Genomic DNA, 21,040 nt, shown 5'->3' with positions numbered 1-21,040 from the left:
CCAGCAATATATAAAAAAAATCATACATCATGATGAAGTGGGATTTATTCTGGGGAGGCAAGGCTGGTACAATATTCGCAAATCAATCAATGTGATTCATCACATAAACAAAAGGAAGGAGAAAAACCACAAGATAATATCAATAGATGCAGAAAAAGCATTTGATAAAATCCAGCACCTATTCATAATCAAAACTCTCAGCAAAGTGGGAATACAAGGAACATACCTCAACATGATAAAGGCCATCTATGACAAACCCACAGCCAACATCATACTCAATGGGCAAAAATTAAAAGCAATCCCCTTAAGATCAGGAACAAGGCAGGGGTGCCCCCTTTCACCACTCTTATTCAACATAGTTCTGGAAGTCCTAGCCACAGCAATCAGACAAGAAAAAGTAATAAAAGGCATTCAAATTGGAAAAGAGGAAGTAGAACTATCATTATTTGCAGATGATATGATATTGTATATAGAAAACCCTAAAGTCTCAGTCAAAAAACTACTAGACCTGATAAATGAATTCAGCAAGGTGGCAGGATATAAAATTAATACTCAGAAATCAGAGGCATTTTTATACACTAACAATGAACTGTCAGAAAGAGAAATTAAGGAAGCAATCCCCTTTACCATTGCAACCAAAAAAATAAAGTACCTAGGAATAAATTTAACCAGGGAGATTAAAGACTTGTACTCGGAAAATTATAAAACATTGATAAAAGATATCAGGGCAGATACAAACAAGTGGAAGCATATGATGTTGGGATAATTGGACCGCTACCTGCAAAAAAATGAAACTAGACCATCAACTTATGCCATTCACAAAAAAACCCCCCAAAATGGATAAAAGACTTAAATGTAAGCTGTAAAACCATAAGCATCTTAGAAGAAAACATAGGCAGTAAGCTCTCTGACATCTCTCACAGCAATATATTTGCCGATTTATCTCCATGGGCAAGTGAAATAAAAGACAGGATAAACAAATGGGACTATATCAAACTAAAAAGCTTTTGCACAGCTAAAGACAATAAGAACAGAATAAAAAGACAAATTACACAATGGGAGAATATATTTGACAATACGTCTGATAAGGGGTTAATAACGAAAATTTATAAAGAACTTCTAAAACTCAATACCAGGAAGACAAACAATCCAATCAAAAAATGGGCAAGAGAAATGAATAGACACTTCTCCAAAGAGGACATACAGATGGCCAATATGCATAAGAAAAAATGCTCAACATCACTAATCATTAGAGAAATGCAAATGAAAACCACAATGAGATATCACCTCACACCAGTCAGAATGGCGCTCATCAACAAAACTACACAGAATAAGTGCTGGCGAGGATGTGGAGAAAAGGGAACCCTCCTGCACTGCTGGTGGGAATGCAGACTGGTGCAGCCACTATGGAAAACAGTATGGAGATTCCTCATGAAATTAAAAATCGAACTGCCTTTTGACCCAGCTATCCCACTTTTAGGAATATACCCCAAGAACACCATAGCACTGTTTGAAAAGATGAAATGCACCCCCATGTTTGTGGCAGCATTGTTCACAATAGCGAAGATCTGGGAACAGCCCAAGTGTCCGTCAGTGGACGAGTGGATTAAAAAGCTTTGGTACATATATACTATGGAGTACTACTGAGCCATAAAAAATGATGACATCGGATCATTTACAACAACATAGATGGACCTTGATAAAATTATACTGAGCGAAATAAGTAAATCAGAAAAAACTAAGAACTATATGATTCCATACATATGTGGGACATAAAAATGAGACTCAGAGACATGGACAAGATTGTGGAGGTTACGGGATGGGGGGGAGGGCAGGGAGGGGGTTGGGAGAGGGGAGGGGCACTAAGAAAACCAGTTAGAAGGTGACGGAAGACAATTGAACTTTGGGTGATGGGAATGCAGCATAATCAAATGTCAAAATAGCCTGGAGATGTTTTCTTTGAACATATGTACCCTGATTTATCAATGTCACCCCATTAAAATTAATTAAAAAAATTTGTGTTTACAACAGTTGTTAGAATTTAGAATCACAATTTGTAGGTTCCATAATAGTTTCACATTAGAAAGTGGTTTTCACTTTCTGAAAAGCAGAAGTGATTGATTACCTTGATATTTTTTAAAAAGCAATTCAAATATTACATTTTTCTTAAATGGAAATAATCAGATACTTTTTACAGAAGGCTACTAAGTCTTTTTCCATTTCATAAGTATATACCATTGAGTTTATTTATTTTCAAATAAAACAGACACACAATATTAAAATTATTTACAAGTTACTCAAAAAATGTACACCATGAAAAAGTAAGTCTCTCTTCTACCTTCTGTCCTAGCTACCCAGATCCTTCTCAGAACTATCTACTGTTTAAGTGTCATTTCTTAGTTGTTCTACAGATACAGGTGTGTGTTTGTATATGTGTATGTAAAATATATATATATACACATAATTGCATGAATTATCAATTTATTTCACCAGTCCTCTCCTGATTGGCAGTGTGTTCTTTTTAGTTATTTACTATTATAAACAATATAATATCAGTGTATTTCTGTGAGACTAGATTGCTGCATGTAGAAAGGTTGTATCAAATGGAATTTTTTAAAGTTTAATAAACATTGCTAATTATTTTTTATGGGGGAAAAATCCTGAAATTCAGAAATATTAACTACTTTGACCAGGGTCATATTTAGCAAGTAGGGATTGCAAACAGGGCTGTGAACCCAGGTAGCAAGGGTACGAGTTTGGAGGTTGGAGAATTAGGCACAGGCCCGTCTTTAGGGCCCCACAGTGAGAATGGGAGTTTGTTGAAAGCTCTGAGCGGAGACGTGACATGATCTTGTGTACATTTTAAAAGGGTTACTGTGTGGCTGGTAACTAAATCTAGAAGAGTTGAATGGATTGAGCTGGTCAGAGGCCCAGAGAAACTGCTTTGTACACTATGCTGTCTGGCTCCAGCGGTGTCAGGGCTGCTGTAGTGCACATCTCCAGGGGCCCCTTCTCATCATCTCTAGGTAAATGGCATCCTGGTAAGCAAAAAGTGGAGGCCCAGTGGCGGTCAGTTTCACCTTTGCGAGTGCGGTTACAAAGGCCAAGGGTAACGATCCAGGGACGATCTGAAGCATCTGAGTAATGATACACAGTAGTCTCCCCTTATCTGTGGGGGTTGTTCCAAGGCCCACCCACTCCAGTCGATGCCTAAAACCACAGACAGCACCAAGCCCCTCACACACATGTTTATATATTTCTACACACATCTTTTCAGGTAAAAGAAGCACTTTCTGGCTTCTTTGTGGTCTGAGTTGCCAGCATCACTACTCTGTGCTTTGGGCCATTATTAAGTAAAGTAAGGGTGACTTGAACATATGCACTGTGATACCGTGACAATTTATCTGATTACCAAGATAAGATGGCTTCTGAGTGACTGTGGAGACATTGGACAAAGGGATGATTCACGTCCTGGGCAGGACACCAGACGGCACAAAATTTCATCCCATTACTCAGAACAGCTCACAATTTAAAACTTAACAAATTGTTTATTTCTGGAATTTTTTATTTGGTACTTCTGGACTACGGTTGACCATAAGTATCTGACACCGCAGAAAGTGAAACTGCTGATAAGGGGGAGACGGCTGTTTCAGTAGATTTCTGCCCAGATGATCACTGCTTACATGTCAGAGTGAAGCGTGCAGCCTCCGTCTGCCAATCCAGGGATCACGGGGGTTTCCACTCAATACCAAGCCTGCCAGTTACCAATGAGAGAGGCCACTGGCAGTTTTCATTCAACTTAGAGGAATGACAGGGTTTCAGTGAATGCTGCCAACCTGCCGAAGGACATTTGATGAGTCTGCTAAGCTTGTCTTCCTTTTCCTCTTTTGTGTGACTGTCAAGCGAAGGTGTGATCCAGTTGACAGTGTAACATCTTTCAGGTCATTGGTTCACTCTTAGAGCCATCACGTCCTCCCCTCAAAATCTTTGGGCAAAGTGAGTTAATGACGAGAAAGTGACTGAGCTTTTAAGCCATAGCATGTGATTAAGCAGAAAGAAGCAGTTTTTAGGCAAAAGCATATTGTGTGTGTGTATGTGTATTAAACTTAGAACTTGCCTATTTTTATGCTTATATGGCTAATTCTTTCCAGAGGCATCAGAAATAAACTTTTTAGGAGAACTAAATGCTGTCCTGTAAAAGAAGCAAATATTCCAGGGAATAAACTAAGCTCAGGTCATATTGCTGAGACAGCCTCCCAGGCACTGTGCCCTGGAATCTCAGAGATTAAACTATTTCAGGACAGGTGACTGTCTTTTCCAGAGAATCTCCATTCCAACTTGCTATGTATGGTATCCCAGTCTATTTGGTTTTAAAAAGTTACTCGGATAGTTGAAGCCATGGCCAGATAGCACAGCTGGTTAGAGCACCGTCTTGAAGCTCAGAGCCCCCCCCCCCCAGGGCACATACACGAACAGATTGATGTTCCTGTCTCTCTCCCTCTCTCCCTTCCTCACTTTCTAAAATCAATACAATAAACATTAAAAAAAGAAAGAAGAGAAGGGAAGGGAAAGGAAAGAGAAAATTTTAGGCCTGACCTGTGGTGGTGCAGTGGATAAAGTGTTGACCTAGAACATTGAGTTCACTGGTTCGAAACCCTGGGCTTGCCTGGTCAAGGCACATATGGAAGTTGATGCTTTCTGCTCCTCCCTCTTCTCGCTCTCTCTCCTGTCTCTCTAAAAGAATCAATAAATAAAATCTTTAAAAAAAAAGTGAAAGTTAAGGAATTCTTTCCTCTATTCAACTCACATCTCCGAGGCTCTGATTTAAGCCAGTTCCTTCTTATTCGGCCTTCTCTGGCCATGGAGAGGGGCTGGTCAGCATCTTCCACATACAAGAGACTAATCACACTGCTCCTTGCTCACCTTTCTTCAGGCCGCAGGATCCTACTTGCTTTAACCTTTTCTGTGCAGGATTTATTCTCCATTCCTTTCGTCCTTTGGTTGGTCTTTCCTAGACTGTCCCAGAGATTCTTTAATTCCCTTCATGTATTTTTAAGAAGTTATTTTCTCTTAAGAAAACCTGAAACCTCTCACTTTTGGGTGCATTTGGTTCAGATTTTGGTCATCTTGTTAAGTGACTGGACCAAGCTTAGTGCCTTTTCTTTACAATACCTTCTATTACCTTCATCTGAGTGGGTCACACTGGGGCAGAGTAAACCACCCAATTTAAAAACTGATTTCTGCTATTCTTGCCTCTCTCCCTTAACTGTTGATAAAGAAGGAACATCTGAATGAAGAATGGGGGAAGACGCCAATCCCACATTGCACTCGTGTAGGTTGTTAGAAAAGACGTTGTGTGAATGTAGGGAGTTGAAGGAACACGGGATGCCACTCTGGCTTTTGGACCGGTTGGGAGACCACCTGGTTCACCTTGATGAAAAAACAGAAAAGGTCTCTGGCTTTATTATCACTTCACATTTGCATAATTGGAGGGAAGGTAGAATGATAGGGTAATCCATATACTTGAATGATTTTTCTTGGCCAGAATCACTCAGCGCTTTCTTTATGTTTGCATTGCTTTCTAGTGCAGAGAGGGGGTTTCATACAGAAGCAGGTGATTTTTTGCCTGCTTCTCTGAGCTGTTTGAGAAACACTAAAGTTCATTCTAGGCTTCAAGATGTCCCTCCAGAAACCTAGGTAGCAGTTCTCTTGTTTATTTCTGTGTTGGTGTAGACACCTTCCTGCCCCGAAGCTGAGGCAGCCCTCAGTGCCGGGCGAGAAGCCGCCGGGCCTTGCGCTGCGTCCTGCAGAAGTGTTCCGACTCAGCTTTCAGGGCGCAGATGGCCCAGAAAGACTTCATTCAGTTTCTCTCTTCACGCCATTTTCTTTCTGCACATCAAGGGGTTAGTATTTTTGGTGGCTGGCACTGTTTGGTTACAGTCCATTTCTTTGGTGACAGGAACTTTGTGGTCCATTAATCACAAAACCCCCGCTCCTCTTGTGACCTGTTTCTCTGAGCAGAATGCTAACGCCAAGGGGAATTTTTTTTTTTTAATCCTGGGGAAATAATCCTGGAGTTCTGAATCTTTTTTCTTTGTTTTCCATAAATGTTTGGTCATCAATCTTGTGGAAAATGTTTCTTAATAATATTAATAATGATGATAGCTGTACTGAGGGTTTCCTAGGTGCTAAGTGGTTTACATCGATTTTAATCTTTTTCACAACCTGGTAAGATTGATACTAGTATTACTTCTTTTTTACTGATGAGGAAAGTTGAGTTGCAGAAAGTTTGACTATCTCTCTGGGATTACCTGCCTGGTCAATGCTGACCTTGGTGAGCAGCTTACCTTGCAAACCAGGTATTTAGCAACTTTGATGCACTATGTCCCTAGTATGTGAGGAGATGCTTAGTATGAGTTAAACCACTAATGTTTATTGAGGTCTCATGTGCCAGGATCAGTTTTAAGCCTGTACATGGATTAATTATCTCATTTAATGCTGACATAAACCCTATCAAGTAGATGCTCCTGTAATTATCTCTAGTGAGGAAATTTTGAGGCTCAGAAAGATAGGCATCTTTGTCAGGGTCACAGAGTGGTTGAGCCATAGAGCTAGAATCCCACCCAAGCAGTCTGGATCTAGAACCTCTTGATTTCATCTAAACTCGATATTCCCATGCTGCCAGAAGTCTTGCCAGAAGGTGGCCGGGGGTAGAGGCAGGGAGGGGTGACCGTAGAAAATATGGGACTCCTACCTGAGACACAAACGAAGTTCTGTACAGCCTCAAATGAAGTATTTTCCTGGTTAGTTGGTAGTGCAGAAACCTGGGCCAGTAAGCCTACTGGCAGTGACCCAGGCCTGTGTCCTGCAGGGTTGGTCAGATCCAGGCCTGTGTCCTGCAGGCTTGGTCAGATTTGACGCCGGGCTGACCCAGGCCTGTGTCCTGCAGGCTTGGTCAGATTTGACACCGGGCTGATCCAGGCCTGTGTCCTGCAGGGTTGGTCAGATCCAGGCCTGTGTCCTGCAGGGTTGGTCAGATCCAGGCCTGTGTCCTGCAGGCTTGGTCAGATTTGACGCCGGGCATGTCCTGCCATTTTTGTGTTCTTGTCACCCCAACTTTCTCTGTACCATAGAGCTTTTATTTTTTCTTTTCTTTTCTTTCTTTTTATTTTTTTATTATTATTGAGAGGAGAGGAGGCAGAGAGACAGATTCCTGCATGTGCCCTGACCAGGATATACCTGGCAAGCCCCATGGGACAATGCTCTGCCCATTTGGGGCCAGTGCTCCATTGCTCTGCAACCAATCTATTTTTAGTACCTGAAGCGGAGGCTCTACTGAGCCTTTCAGCACCCAGGGCCAACTTGCTCGACCACTCGAGCCATGGCTGTGGGGAGGAGGGAGAGAAGGGGGAGGGGATGGGGTGGAATCGAACCTGGACATCCACATACTGGCCAATGTTCTACCACTGAGCCAACCAGCCAGGGCCAGAGCTTTTCTAACTGATGTTCTTTTTTTCTTCCCTCTCTGGTTCCCCGTTCAGCTCGAGGCTTTTTATTCTATCTTCACCACGGAGCAGCAAGACCACGTCAAGTCGGTGGAGTATCTGAGAAATAACTTTCGACCACAGCAGGGTCTGAATGACAGGGTGGTGTCCAAGTCCGCTGTCCGTGATGCCTGGAACCATGACATGACAGACTTCTTAGAAAACCCACTGGGGACAGAAGCTTCTAAAGGTATATTTGGATAATGTGCTCTTGCCCTGAGAAAGATTCCTTATCATAAATTACTTTAAATTAAAAGGAGTTCAAACAACCAAGAATTGGAACTCGGTGTTCAAAGCGTATGTTCTTGTAATAGAGAGACTTGTCTGGATGGTAAATGATAGCGTTTGTGGGAATAACTTCAATTAAGCAGATATATGCAAAATTGCCCTTTTGACTAGTAATATATTAGTCATTCTCTCTGATTCTTTACTTTGTAACATCAACACTAGTTAGTTTGTATCTAAAGATAGCTTTTGGGTGTCTTACTTTTTAACTGTTTACCTGATGAGTCAGGAGTTTATCTCTGAGCTCAACATCAGGACCTTGGACTTGTTCCCAGGACCCTGGTCTGCAGTTCTTACAGACAGCCACTCCAGGCAAGGACTCCACCTCCAGCTCTGCCCCAACTAGACACCACATGGCCTTTTAAAACTATTACTTTATTACTTAACAGTTTAATTTCCCTATCTTGATAAATGTAAGATTATTATTTTCAGGCATCTGATCTTTTTCATTTCTACTTTTTTATGTGAAATAACCATGAATTTCTTTCCCAGGAAACGAGAAAGTCTGATTCTACCCTGGCAGCCCTCCCTTCAAGCTCTGGGACTTGTCATAACTGTGGCTTAGAGCTTGGGAAACACTTAGAGGAGTAAAGGCTGATCAAAGTCCTATTACTAGGAAGGGAAGAAGGAAGAAGGAGGCATTTTTATGGATCTTCCCCAGGCCAGTGCTCTCCTTCTTTGAAATTATTAACATGGGTAATACAGGATGAGCTGTGTCATTTATTAACACTGGAATTTTTAGTGTGGTGAGTTACATGGGCGGCTTTATTTCAAGAGTGCCCCCACCCCCCAATAAAAGGAACCAGGTTACTGGCATATGACCTTTGTGGGAACAGGGGAACGAGGTTCTGTTCCACAAATAACTGCATTGATGTGCACTTTGATGGTAAGAACAAGCCCATTTTCCAGGCTCATATATCTGAAAAGGAGCTAAAAGAAAAGGGAGTTTAAGAGTGTGACTATATCCTTCCTGTCGGTGTTGTTTTGAGGATGGTGAGAAGCTAGTCTAGCTGGATTCCATCAAGAACTGCTTGAGATTCAAGAAATTTGGGGCTGACCTTGGGAAACAGGGCTCTTAGGGGCTATTTTGTGAGAGATGAACTTAGAGGACGTGGAGGGACGAGGAGTTTTTATCTCAAGTGAGCACCAGATCCGTTAGTTCAGAATTGCTGAGGTTGTGACAGTTACAAAGTTCCTTCCTAAAAGAACAGGCTGAAAATACAATATATACCAGCTGTGCAAAGAGAATGCATTCCCTTTTCTACCCAAGAAAGTGAAGATAATGGTTCCTATTGCATTAGATTCCTGAAGTGGGCCGGAGCCTCCAGTGAAAGGGCTTTCCCTGAATTTGAACAGAGCCATGGACCTGTTCTTAAATATAGGGGGTCAGTTTTTTATTTTACAAGTTTTCTTGCAATTATCACAGTGTCCATTGCTGACTCCTAAGCTATGTGAATATTAAGATATTTTGTGATCTTTCTAGAGGCAGAGAGAGATGTAGGTGCTGTGATATTTTTTAAACAAAGTGTTGGAGTGTGAACATGGAGAAAAGCATGCACATAATACATGCACAACTTGATGAATGTTCACAACTGAGTACACTTGAATAACTCACACCCAGGGGAAGAAGTTTACAACTCCACTGCTTTGTTTCCTGTCACAGACTGTTCCCAAAGGTAACCATGACCCTGAGTTAGCTTTGCCTGCTGGTAAGTGTCATATAAATAGAACCCTCCAAATGTCCTTTTTGTGTCTTGCTTTTTTTGCTCGTCACTGGGTTGGTTTGAGAGGTAACCTATACTGTCTCATGTAGTTTGTTCTTCTTTATTGTTGATTTTCACTGTGTGAGTGTACCTGAATTGATTTGTCCTTTTCCATAGACATGAATGTATGGATTATTTCCAAGTTTGGGTTTTTTAATAAGCATATGGAGACACGTCTATAGGGCATGCCCCCGGAGGTGAAGAGACTGCAGCCGGCACGCACAGGCGAGTTCAGGTTTGGTCGCCAGTGTACTGCTGAACATTTCCCACGCTGGCTGTGTGCACCGCGGCACAGGAAAGGTCGTATTTTTACAGCCCTTTTTTTTTAGGCATAATTTACATGCCATAACATTCAGCTATCACAAATGTACAATTCAACAATTTTTAGTAGATGTATATATACTTGTACAGCCACTAGCCGCCCAGAGAGACCCTCCCTGCCCGTCTGCAGCAGCCCTTACCTTTGCCCTCCTACTCCAGGTGGCTCTGGGCGGCCTCATCTTCCTCTTGGTGTTAAGGCTGCAAGATGGATCCATGATGTTGTATATTCATGTATCATAACTTATTTCTTTTTATTGCTAGATAGTCTATTTGTTTTATATTTTAATCACAGCTTTATTGAGATTTAATTTACATACCATAAAGTTCATTCTTTCAAACATACACGTCAGTGGTTTTTAGTATAGTCACAAAGTTGTGCAGTCATCACAACTATTTACTGTCATAATGTTTTTATCGCCCCCACAGAGAAACTCCATTCCTATTAGCTGTCACTCCTGCCCTCATTCCTTTTCTTTTTTCTGCCTCCCCCCCAAAGTTTCCAGCCCAAGGTAACCACTGATGTACTTCCCGTCTCTGGATTTGCCTGTTCTGGACACTTCCTATAAATGGACTCATGCAATCTATGATTTTTTCATCTCTGGCCTATTTCACTTAGCATTATATTTTTAAGGCTCATCCATATTCGAGCATATATTAGAATTTCATTCTATATTTTCCCTGGCCAGGTAGCTCAGCTGGTTAGAGCATCGTCCTGATACACTCAGATTGCGGGTTTGATCCCATCAGGGCACATACAAGAATCAACCAATGATAGTATGAATAAGTGGCACAGCAAATCAATGTTTCTCTCTCTCTCTAAAAATGAATAAATAAATTGATTAGTTAACTAAAATTTTTTTAAAACACTTTAAAAAAAAGAATTGCATTCCATTTTTGACTAAATATATAGTATACCATTGATTCGATATGCCACATTTGGTTTATCCATTTATCAATTGATAGACATTTGAGGTTTTACCACTTTTTTGGCTCTTATGAATGGTGCTATGAACATTTATATTTGAGTTTTTGTGTGAATATAAGTTTCAATTCTTTTGGATATAAAACTCAGGAGTAGAATTGCTGAATCATCTAGTAACTATGTTTACATGATTTTTTGTTTTGTTGTCTTTTTCTTTTTTTATTGGCTGATTTTAGAGAGGAAGGGAGAGAGAAAGGGGAAGCATTTATTTGTTGTTCCACTTAGTTTTGCATTCATTGGTTCCCATATGTTATATGCCCTGACTAGGGATCAAACCTGCAACCTTGGCGTTTTGGGACAATGCTCTAACCAATTGAGCTAACACACCAGAGCCTGTGCTTACCCTTTTGAAGAACTGCCAAATTGTCCCTGGCCGGTTTCTCAGTAGATAGAGCATCAGCCCAGCATGCAGACATCCCAGGTTCAATCCCAGGTTAGAGCACACAGGAGAAGCACCCATCTGCTTCTCCACCCTCCCCCTTCTCTCTCTCTCTCCCCTCCTTCTGCAGCCATGGCTCGACTGGTCCGCGCGTAGCCCTGGATGCTGAGGATAGCTTGGTTAATTTGAGCATCAGTCCCAACTGGGTTTGTGGGGTGGATCCTGTTCGGGGCACATGTGAGAGTCTGTCTCACTCTCTCAACTTCTCTCACTAAAAAAAAAAAAAGAACTGCGAAATTGTTTTCCAAAGTGGCTATGTGTTTATATTCTGATTGGCAGGGTAGGAGGGATCTGATTTCTCCATATCCTTACAACACTTGTTAGACCTCTTTTACTTGGCCAGCCTAGTGGATGTGAAGTAGCATCATTTGGGGGTTTTGATTTGCACTTTTCTAACGACTAATAATGTCCCTGTTTGCTTTTAAATGCACATGCCATGGAACCGTGGTCCACATGACCGAATGCTCCCCCTTCCCCGCTGCCCCCCAAGAAAACACAAGGAATTCCAGGGCACTGCAGGGCCTAAGGCAACACAGGTGCTGGCAGTCCTCGGCCGCCGGAGGACTCAGGTGACTGACGAGAGATCTAAGCAAGAAAGAGCCAGTACACGACTAGTTTCCTTCCCCTCAGTGTCCTGCAGAAAGGGTTTCAGAAAGAGAAGGATAGTATTCTGAAATTGTCAGGTAATTCAAAAGGAACCAATCCTGTCTGACATTCTCTGATCATTACTAGAAGCTTTCAGTGCTTAGCAGAGCTATGATGTTGAGCATGCACCTGTGCATTTATTGGGCTATTTTCACAGAAGAAAGAAAAATTAATTAATTAGATAGGACAAGAGTCCGTGAACTTCTTTGTGTAAGCACCATGTAGTGGGTGTGGTGGAGTCTGTTGGAGCTCCTTAGCTCTGCGCTGGAGCATGAAGGCAGCCGCAGACAGTACCTAAGTGCCTGGGTGTAGAAATCTTAAAACTTAATTTACAAAAATAGGTGAGAGTCTTGATTTGGCTTGGGAACCATAGTTTAAATGATCCCTGCCCTAATTGATGGCTCAAACTAAAATTGAACCTAATCACAGGTTTGCTTTAAAGTAACTATTTTCTGTCTTAAAGATGATAGCAGCCATGAGTGTGAAAGTGTCCATTGATTGGTTTTACTCCTCCATTCCACCACAGAACCCTTGGACCAAACTCTCCAGGTTTGTTAACTGGCAATTCCCCATCACACATGGTCATCTTTCCTACCAGGGCTGTAAGCAGAGCCTCAGTAGACTAAATACAGCATCCCACCTCTTTGTCCCCGGGCTGCGATCATTAACTCATGTGCACTGAGCAGCCCTGTGGGGGATGCTTGGGCTAATGTGCTCCCATCCTTCCCCCTGCCAGCAGGGTTGGATGTTCAAAATAGAGAAAACAGAATCAAGCCTTTCCATGCCGATAATGAGATGCATGGCCATGTGAGACACCAAAGGAAAGGGGGAAGTCATCATAAAGTAGAAAGCTTTAGTTCTAGTAAATGAAAACAATATTTAGGCTTGGCAGATTGTTCAAGGGCCATCCAGTCAGCTGGTCTGCCCGGTGTCAGTAAATAATGTGGATGGACTTTCGTATTTAATGGGCTGTCGTGTCCGTTACTCTGCAGCACATCCCGGGCCCACAGAAGAGCAGTCAGTGATTAAGTGCTGACTACTGTCGTTGTGAAGACTTTTGGAACAGTGAACTGAGAAAAGTAACTTTCCTTCCAACAACATGAAACATATGGTTTATTAATTTAACGAAAACTGTTCAGATCACAGCGGAATCAAAACCACTCGATCTGATAATTTGACTTGATGACTTAATTAAAGTGGCATTCTATGATGTAATGAAAGCGGAGGAAATGGCGAGGACACTGGCTACTGTGTACCCTCCAGTCTCCTCAGCCAAAGCCATGCTTTTTTTTTTTGAAAATGGCCTTTGCTTCTGCTGATGGAAGGATTCCTTTTATAGCCACATTTTCAATTCATGTTTTGGTTAAAGCAGTTTTTATTAAGGACATCTAGCACTGTGTGAGAATGCCTAAGTAACTAGCCTAGTTTAAATCAGCATGCTCAGAGAAAGAGCATCACACATACCACCCAAATTAGCAGAGAAAAGTAAATCCACGATTGCTTTTTAAGAGTTTGACACTGAAATCACGGTTCTCTGCTATTTGGGGAGAAAATATTAATGTTGGTCTATTTTCAATTTAATCATTTCCACTCACCAGATAAATGAGCTTGACTTATTTTATCTTATTTAAAGAAGCTCTGATATGAGTGCCTAATTTTTTTTGTAGGCAGCTGCCCTCCCAAAAATTCTTCCAAAAGTTACCTTGTTACTTCCAGAAACTTTCAGCACAGAAAAGTGTTAGGGAAAACACTTTTTTTTTTTCTTAAGTGAGAAGCGGGGAAGCAGACAGACAGATTCCCACATGCGCCTCGACTGGGATTTACCCAGCAAAACCCCCTAATGGGCTATGCTCTGCCCATCTCGGGCATTGCTCCATTGCTTGGCAACCAAGCTATTTTAGTGCCTGAGGCAAGACCATGGAGCCATCCTCAGCGCCCGGGGCCAGCTTGCTCCAACCAAGCCATGGATGCAGGAGGGTTAGATAGATAGATAGATAGATAGATAGATAGATAGATAGATAGATAGATAGATAGATAGATTAGATAGATTGGTAGGTAGGTAGGCAGATAGATAGATAGATGATAGATAGATAGATAGATAGATAGATAGATAGATAGATAGATAGATAGATAGATAGATTAGATAGATTGGTAGGTAGGTAGGTAGGCAGATAGATAGATAGATGATAGATAGATAGATAGATAGATAGATAGATAGATAGATAGATAGATAGATAGATGTGGGGAGGGATGAAAAAGCAAATGGTCGCTTCTGCTGTGTGCCCTGATCAGGAATTGAACCCAGGACATCCATACTCCAGGCTGATGCTCTACAACTGAACCAACTGGCCAGGGCCAAGAAAACACATTTTTAAGGCAGCCTTGTTGGAGTGTTTGTTACCTCCTTCTTTTAAAAATAATGATTACTTAGCTATTACTTCTTAACCTTGGGAGTGATAAAGAAATAAGGCAAAAAAATAGGGCTGGTTTTAAGGCTGTCTAAATTTCTGAGTCCCTCATAGCTTTGAAAGTCTTATAAATGTTATATCAAACATTTTTGCATGCTCAGACATCCCGTGTTAACTGTAATTTTATGTAGCTATATAAAGAGTTGGTGTAAGTTGTCTTTGATCTATTGGCATAAAGTTGATCTTTCGTAGACTTTTAACATGGCATTAACTACTTTGGCTTCATGTTTTGTAGCCAGTGAATTTCTTTTCATCTATCAGATAGCTCCATCCACCACTGAAGGGTTTCTCACCTCCAGGAGCTGTGCCTGAGGCCCTGGCAGTGGAAAAGGCTGCGGAAGGCTTTGTGTGTACCAGGTGCTATGCTAAGTGCTTGTAATCATGCATGTTTTTACTAATCCTCAAAACAACCTCTGTCACGACTCACTTTCCATCTATCAAGTATCTGTGGAACGTCTACTGCAGCACTGGAAATAAAGGGTTGGAACAAGGGAGAAGAGTTCGTCAGCATCAGCATACATTTTAGTGGCGGGACAGAAAGAAACAAGTCAACTGATGATAGAACTTCCGCGTTGTTCTGAGATCACGTCAGGTCATGTGCTAAGAGTGTTGCAAGGTGGGGAGGCAGCAGGGAAGCTTTCTGCCCTGTACAAGCCAGGTGGTGATAAGAAGCCAGCCCTGCAACGTTCTTAGAGGGAGTGGTTATTTGCAAAGGCCCTGGGGATGGGAACCAGCAGGAAGAGGGGGGAAGCAGGGGTGAAGTGCCAGAAAGACTTTTTCTTAAGGATTTAAGATCGGGAGAGTCTTAAACAGAGCTATAGAATGATCCGAACAGGGTGTTAAACCCATCATTCCGCGATGTGAGGACTGGAATCTGCAAGACCAGGAGGAGGCTGATGGGAGTGTTCCAGGCAGGATGCCGGCAGTTGGATGTAGGTGATCCTGGCAGAGGTAGAAGTGATACTTAGGGATGGACTTTGGACCAGAGCCCCTGAGATTTCTAACAGTTTGGATGGAGGTGGGCGGTGCAAATAGAGAAGTGCAGTGTTATTGTTTTTCTTTAACGGATGAGGAGTCTGAGACTCAGAGCAAGCGATTATCCAGAGCTTTTCGACCAGGTAGTGACCAAGCTGAGATGTGTACCAAGATTCTCTTATGTCCAACGCAGCATTTTCCGTTCTCCGCGGGGCCGCCAGGTTCAGTGGAGCCACAGCAGTGGCCTCTTTGGTTTTATGTCAGCTGGTGGCTTGAACAACAGTTTATCACTCCTTCCCCTAGTGAAGGAGCTTCATAATGAAACGTACTTGTGAGGATGGGTGCTTTTACTAAAGATTGAGATTTTTACCTTTTCTAAAGGAATCAGTCTTTATTTGCTTGGCTTGCTTTTGGCAGGTTATCTTGGGTGTTCAGCACTCAGCTACTGAGGCCTTGATCGTAGGTTCAGTTCCTTGCAGGGCCAGTGACCCCTTGATCTGGACTGTGAGGCCTTCTGGGCTGAAGAGCTTATGCACCTTTGGATCAGCAGAGCCTAACACAGTGCCTAGGACAGAGTAGGTGTACAGACATTGCTCACTGAATGGATGAAGGAGTGAATGAATGAATGGTGAGACAATATAAGGCACTGGGTAAGAATGTAAATTTTAGAGTCAAGCAAACCTGGACTCAAATACCAGGTCAACCGTTTATTTCTATATTTCTTGCTCTAGTTAATATCCAAGTCTTGGTTTCCTTGTTTGTAAAATGGAGATAATAATTAATGCTCCCTTCTTGGCTTGCAGCCCTTTTATTGTAGGGAACACACGGCAGAGCCTGGGACATGGAAAGTACTCTGCAAATGTCTGTACTTTCTAGTTTGTAGGTGAGCAGTGGCTTCTTTGTATGTTCAAAACAACCTGTTCTGTGTGACCTGATCACTAGAAAATAAATACCTTTCAGAATAGGGGACCATACTTTCTTCCTAATAGAAATGGGAATTCAGGTTGTTTGGAATTGTTAAAGTCTTTCCACTGAAATCCACTATTCCTAACATGGTCCGCAAGCCCTGCCCCCCTCCCAGCCCCATCTCGCATCTACCCCCTTGGCATCCTACCTCAGTCCACCGGCCACCCTCCCGTCCCGATGGCTGTTTCTTCTGAGCCTGGGTGACCCGTCCTCAGCTTTCAGAGCTCAGCTCTCAGGTCAGGTCCCTGTCCCAGGGAAGTATCCTGCCTGCTGTGGCCCAGCCACTTGTCAAAACACCAGTATTTATAGCACTTATCTCAGTTGAAACTGTACATTCCTGTGAATTTTTTTCCCTAATATTTAACTCTCCCATTACCACATAAGCTCCATGAGGGCTAAGACTATCCTTTTATTCTTTTTTGTTGAAAAGAGTACAATGTTCTCTCAGTAAATACTGGACTGGATGGATGGATGGATGGATGGATGGATGGATGGATGGATGGATGAGTGGGTGGATGGATGGATGGATGGATGAGTGGATGGATGGATGGATGGATGGATGAGTGGGTGGACACACAGGCATACTAAGCTAACCCACATATTGGATGGATGGGTAGATGGCCAAACAGATGGACTAAGCTAACCCACATATGCCATGTGACCAGAAGTAAAAAAGATTCTGTTCACAAGAACTGGAACGGCCGGAGTACTTGCGCCCGAGCCCCGGCTGCGCGCTCCTGTGGGAGAAGCAGAGCCAGGCACCGGGAGCAGGATTCCACATCATCACCAGGAATAGCCAGGCATTGGGAGCAGGATTCCACATCATCACCAGGAATAGCCAGGCATTGGGAGCAGGATTCCACATCATCACCAGGAATAGCCAGGCATTGGGAGCAGGATTCCACATCATCACCAGGAATAGCCAGGCATTGGGAGCAGGATTCCACATCATCACCAGGAATAGCCAGGCACTGGGAGCAGGATTCCACATCATCACCAGGAATAGCCAGGCACTGGGAGCAGGATTCCACATCATCACCAGGAATAGCCAGGCATTGGGAGCAGGATTCCACATCATCACCAGGAATAGCCAGGCACTGGGAGCAGGATTCCACATCATCACCAGGAATTGGAAAGGCTCCTTGGATTTCCATCTTCCATTTTGACCATAAGCTACTTGGATGAAAGCATTCATCTCAGAAAAACCATGAAGAGAGGGCTTTCCTTTCCATCCCATGGACCAACCACTCTCCCCCACCTCTCTGTAGGAATGGAGGAATTTAAAGCTGCAGGTGCTGGTGGCAGGGGGCTCCCTGGCAGACCTGTTTTACATCTGGGGAGCTGTTGAACTGATATTTTTAACTGACACCAGGGGCCATGTGTCGTCTTCACACTGTAAATATTATCCAGTTACTCAGTCCTCTCTGTCTCAAGGCAGGTTAGGCAGTTTGATCTTCAAGCCCAACTTAGCACCCTCCTACTTTAGCATTCCTTTGCTCTCTCAAAAAATCTTTCTTGGCATTGTGTTTATTTGTGTGGACACTGTGGTGCTTGTGAACAACAGTCTGGAAATGAACAAAGGCAGCAGTACCCTTGTTCCCGAGAGACTCACTTCTCTGTCTCTTGCTCACTAGGTTCCCAGCCGGGAGCCTGCGGCCTGAGAGGTGCCTGCGGCTCCCGGAGTCCCCCGAGGGGCTTTACAGGAGACAGACTTATCTTCCCCACTCTCTCCGCTCTTTATCCCACCAACACCTTAGTTAAGGTTGTTTTCCTTCAGGTACAAGGAACTGAGACAGGACCCTTGGCTTTGTGGTCTCAGGAGAAACAGTCTCACCTCCTCAGCCCGAGGCCTGAGATTCACGACCATCTGTAAAGGCCCTGAAGTGCATGCAGGTCAAGAGCTCTTGGGTCATCTTTTCCTCTTCTCTGTACAGCTAGTGGTCGCCATGGTTGCTGGCTTCACTCCTGGGCCCCTCCGGACCGGTTCTGTGATCCCAAAGCACTGGCCTGGACCAGAATGAGTGTCCTGGCTCTTGTTTCAAAGCCGTGCCTGTCCGAAGGCACTGTATGTGTGCTGACGCCGGCTGCTGGAGGGCAGTATACATCACGGCACGGAGTCCTGCGGCTTCTGCGCAGGCTGGCCCCGCGAAGGCTTCCCAGAGGAGAGGGGCCTTCTCAGAGAAGAGCGTAGCTACCATGGAAAACTGTCGGCTTTCCCCAGCCAGCCAGAAGCCCAGGCTCTGCAGAGCATGTGGACCCAGATGCCGGAGGTTCGGTGGCCTGGTCTCTCCATGTTAGTAATAGCAGGACCCTGTTTTCCTCTAAGTCCCCTTGACCAAGCCCAAGAGGAGCAGCCTGAAGCCAGATCCCACTGTGGGAGATCCTGGAGCTATACCATCAAGGGCCGTCCTTACCAGATGACCCACTGGTGCAGATGCCACATCTAGGGGTCAGACCAAGGTTGGAATCCAAACAGTGGGGCTCATCCTAAGGCCTCTCTGCTCCAGAACTAAAAAGAGAGGCTGGTGCCAAAGCTCATTAGTTGAATGTCAGGCAAGAGCCAGGGTACTCCTTTTAAATATGTTAGGTGCCAAACCTCAAAAGCACCCAATTCTAAGAGAAAATCATTTTAAGGACCAAATTGGAATAAATGAAGGCACTCTGACCTCTTTGTATCATGACCATTTAGAGTCCATGGGTTAGTAAATCCTGGCTGAACCCATCAGTGTGGGTCACTAGGTGACCACTTGACATGGCTTTGGGATTACTGATTCAGGCAGCTTGTGGGATCTTAGGTCTTGGACGGTGGTTAGATAATAGTCCAGAGTTCCTGAGGGCAGCTATGGGCCTCTAAGTGATACAGGTGTTTCTTTTGAATAAATGGGGGCTGTAACATCATCTGAGCAGGGGGAAACAGGAGACTCAGCCAGAGAAAACCCAGCCTCAGTGCAAGGGCACTGGGCTTTGCCCACCCTAGACCTGACCGTGGTCTCTGGTACAGACCCTTCATCGGAGTCCAGACTAGAGCAAGGTGGAAGTTAAGAGGTACCACGTGGACAGGATGCTGTGTTCAGTGAGAGAGGGAGATGTCCGCTGCGCCCTTTGGCAGGAAGCCACATCATCTTAAAGTTGAAGGGGAGGGAAGGTCCTGAGGGTTCATGGAATTCAGCCTTCCACCCAGTGTTCCAGAAGCCCCTGTCAAGTGCGGCTGGGAAGGTGCCTCATTCTGAACTTGGCTGCCTCCCTTTAGCGCCAAACCAAATGATGCTTTTTCCTGCACAGGACATGTACACTTCCCATGACCATTAGCTCTCAGAGGAAGAGGGATGTTGCGTAGGAAAAAGACTTTAAGGAAGTAAGAGAGGTCGGGAACATATAACATGGGAAAGTCAAAACCACATGTTTAGGGGCTGGAGAATTGAGCGTCCACCTCTGCCTTCCCAGGCACAGGCTGCGGCTGCTGTACAAGTGTGTGACTCTGTCACATGAACAGTGGAGACAGGGTAAAGAAATTTTCCAACTAGCTGTCTCCCGTGGGAGTTGCTACACTGAGCATCTCATAGTCGTCAGCTGAGAAAGAGCTGCACAGCAGGCTTGTTCATGGAGTCAGGGACGCCACGGGATGGTGTAGAGAAAACTCCACGGGTGGAGGAGGAAAATGCTTCTCCCTCCTGAGTAGGGAAAAAGCCACCTGTTCATTTCTTGTGTCTTTATCCTTTACTTTCACATAGAACACTTCACTTCTGCCGCTGCTGGTCACCAAATATGGGGGAGAGGTGCTCCCCCACCAAGCAATTCTCTGCGATACCAGCTGGGTGTCCTACAATTTATCTCAATTCTGAGTGTCTACCTGGAGGTAGCGTCAGGTCTCACAGGTTGAGGGCTCAGTCCTACAAGACTCCTCCCACCCTTTCAGGCACCAATCACAAGTTACAGATCCCTGGGTTACTAACAACTTCTGTCCAACTTGGCTACAAATCAGAAGTCCCTGTAAGTCTTTCTTTGGGTCAATTAATTGGTTGGAGTGGCTCACAGAACTCAGAGAAACTCTTACAATCACCAGTTTAATAGAAAATATGATAAAAGACATAGATGAACATCCTGATTGGAAGCTTCCTAACCCCCCCCCCATAAGTTTGGAATTATTATTGAGGCTTCATTCTATAGGTGTCATCAATCCCAGGTCCTCTTTCCTCTGGAGAAGTGGGGCACGGGGCTGAAAATTTCAAGTTTATAATCCTGGCGTGGTCTTCCCAACGACCGGTGCCAATCCAGAAGCCAACCAAGAGCCCACCCAGGATCCTCTACAGAACAGAATCCCTAGTGGTCTCACCACTTAGGAATTTACAAGGAATGTAGGAGCCCTGTGTCAGGGACTGGGGACAAAAACCAAATAATAGAATAAGAGAGACATACAAATAGCCAACAAATACATGAAAAGATACTCAGCATCATTAATCGTTGGGGAAATGCAAATCAAAATCATAATGAGCTATCACCTCACACCTGTTAGAATGGCTATCATCAAAAAGACAAGAAATAACAAGTGTTGGGAGAATGCAAACTGGTGTAGCCACTGTAGAAGAAAGTATGGAGGTTCCTCAAAAAATTTTAAATAGAATTACCATATGACCCAGCAATTCCACTTCTGG

At 43.7% G+C, this 21,040-nt stretch overlaps 1 protein-coding gene across 5 annotated transcripts in view; it reads left to right on the top strand.

The window, feature by feature from the left end:
• PTPRG (protein tyrosine phosphatase receptor type G) overlaps nucleotides 1–21,040 on the top strand; it is a 908,944-nt gene that overhangs the window by 768,975 nt on the left and 118,929 nt on the right. For all 5 annotated transcript variants that reach the window (XM_066351766.1, XM_066351767.1, XM_066351768.1 and 2 more), the window contains one exon: nucleotides 7,542–7,734. In XM_066351766.1, the coding sequence (XP_066207863.1) occupies nucleotides 7,542–7,734 (193 nt within the window). The remainder of the gene's footprint in view (nucleotides 1–7,541; nucleotides 7,735–21,040) is intronic.

The sequence above is a fragment of the Saccopteryx leptura genome, chromosome 10 (assembly GCF_036850995.1).
Source record: "Saccopteryx leptura isolate mSacLep1 chromosome 10, mSacLep1_pri_phased_curated, whole genome shotgun sequence".
Classification (NCBI taxonomy): Eukaryota; Metazoa; Chordata; class Mammalia; order Chiroptera; family Emballonuridae; genus Saccopteryx; species Saccopteryx leptura.
The sequence above is the reverse complement of the archived record's forward strand: the minus strand, read 5'-3'. Positions and strand labels throughout refer to the sequence as shown.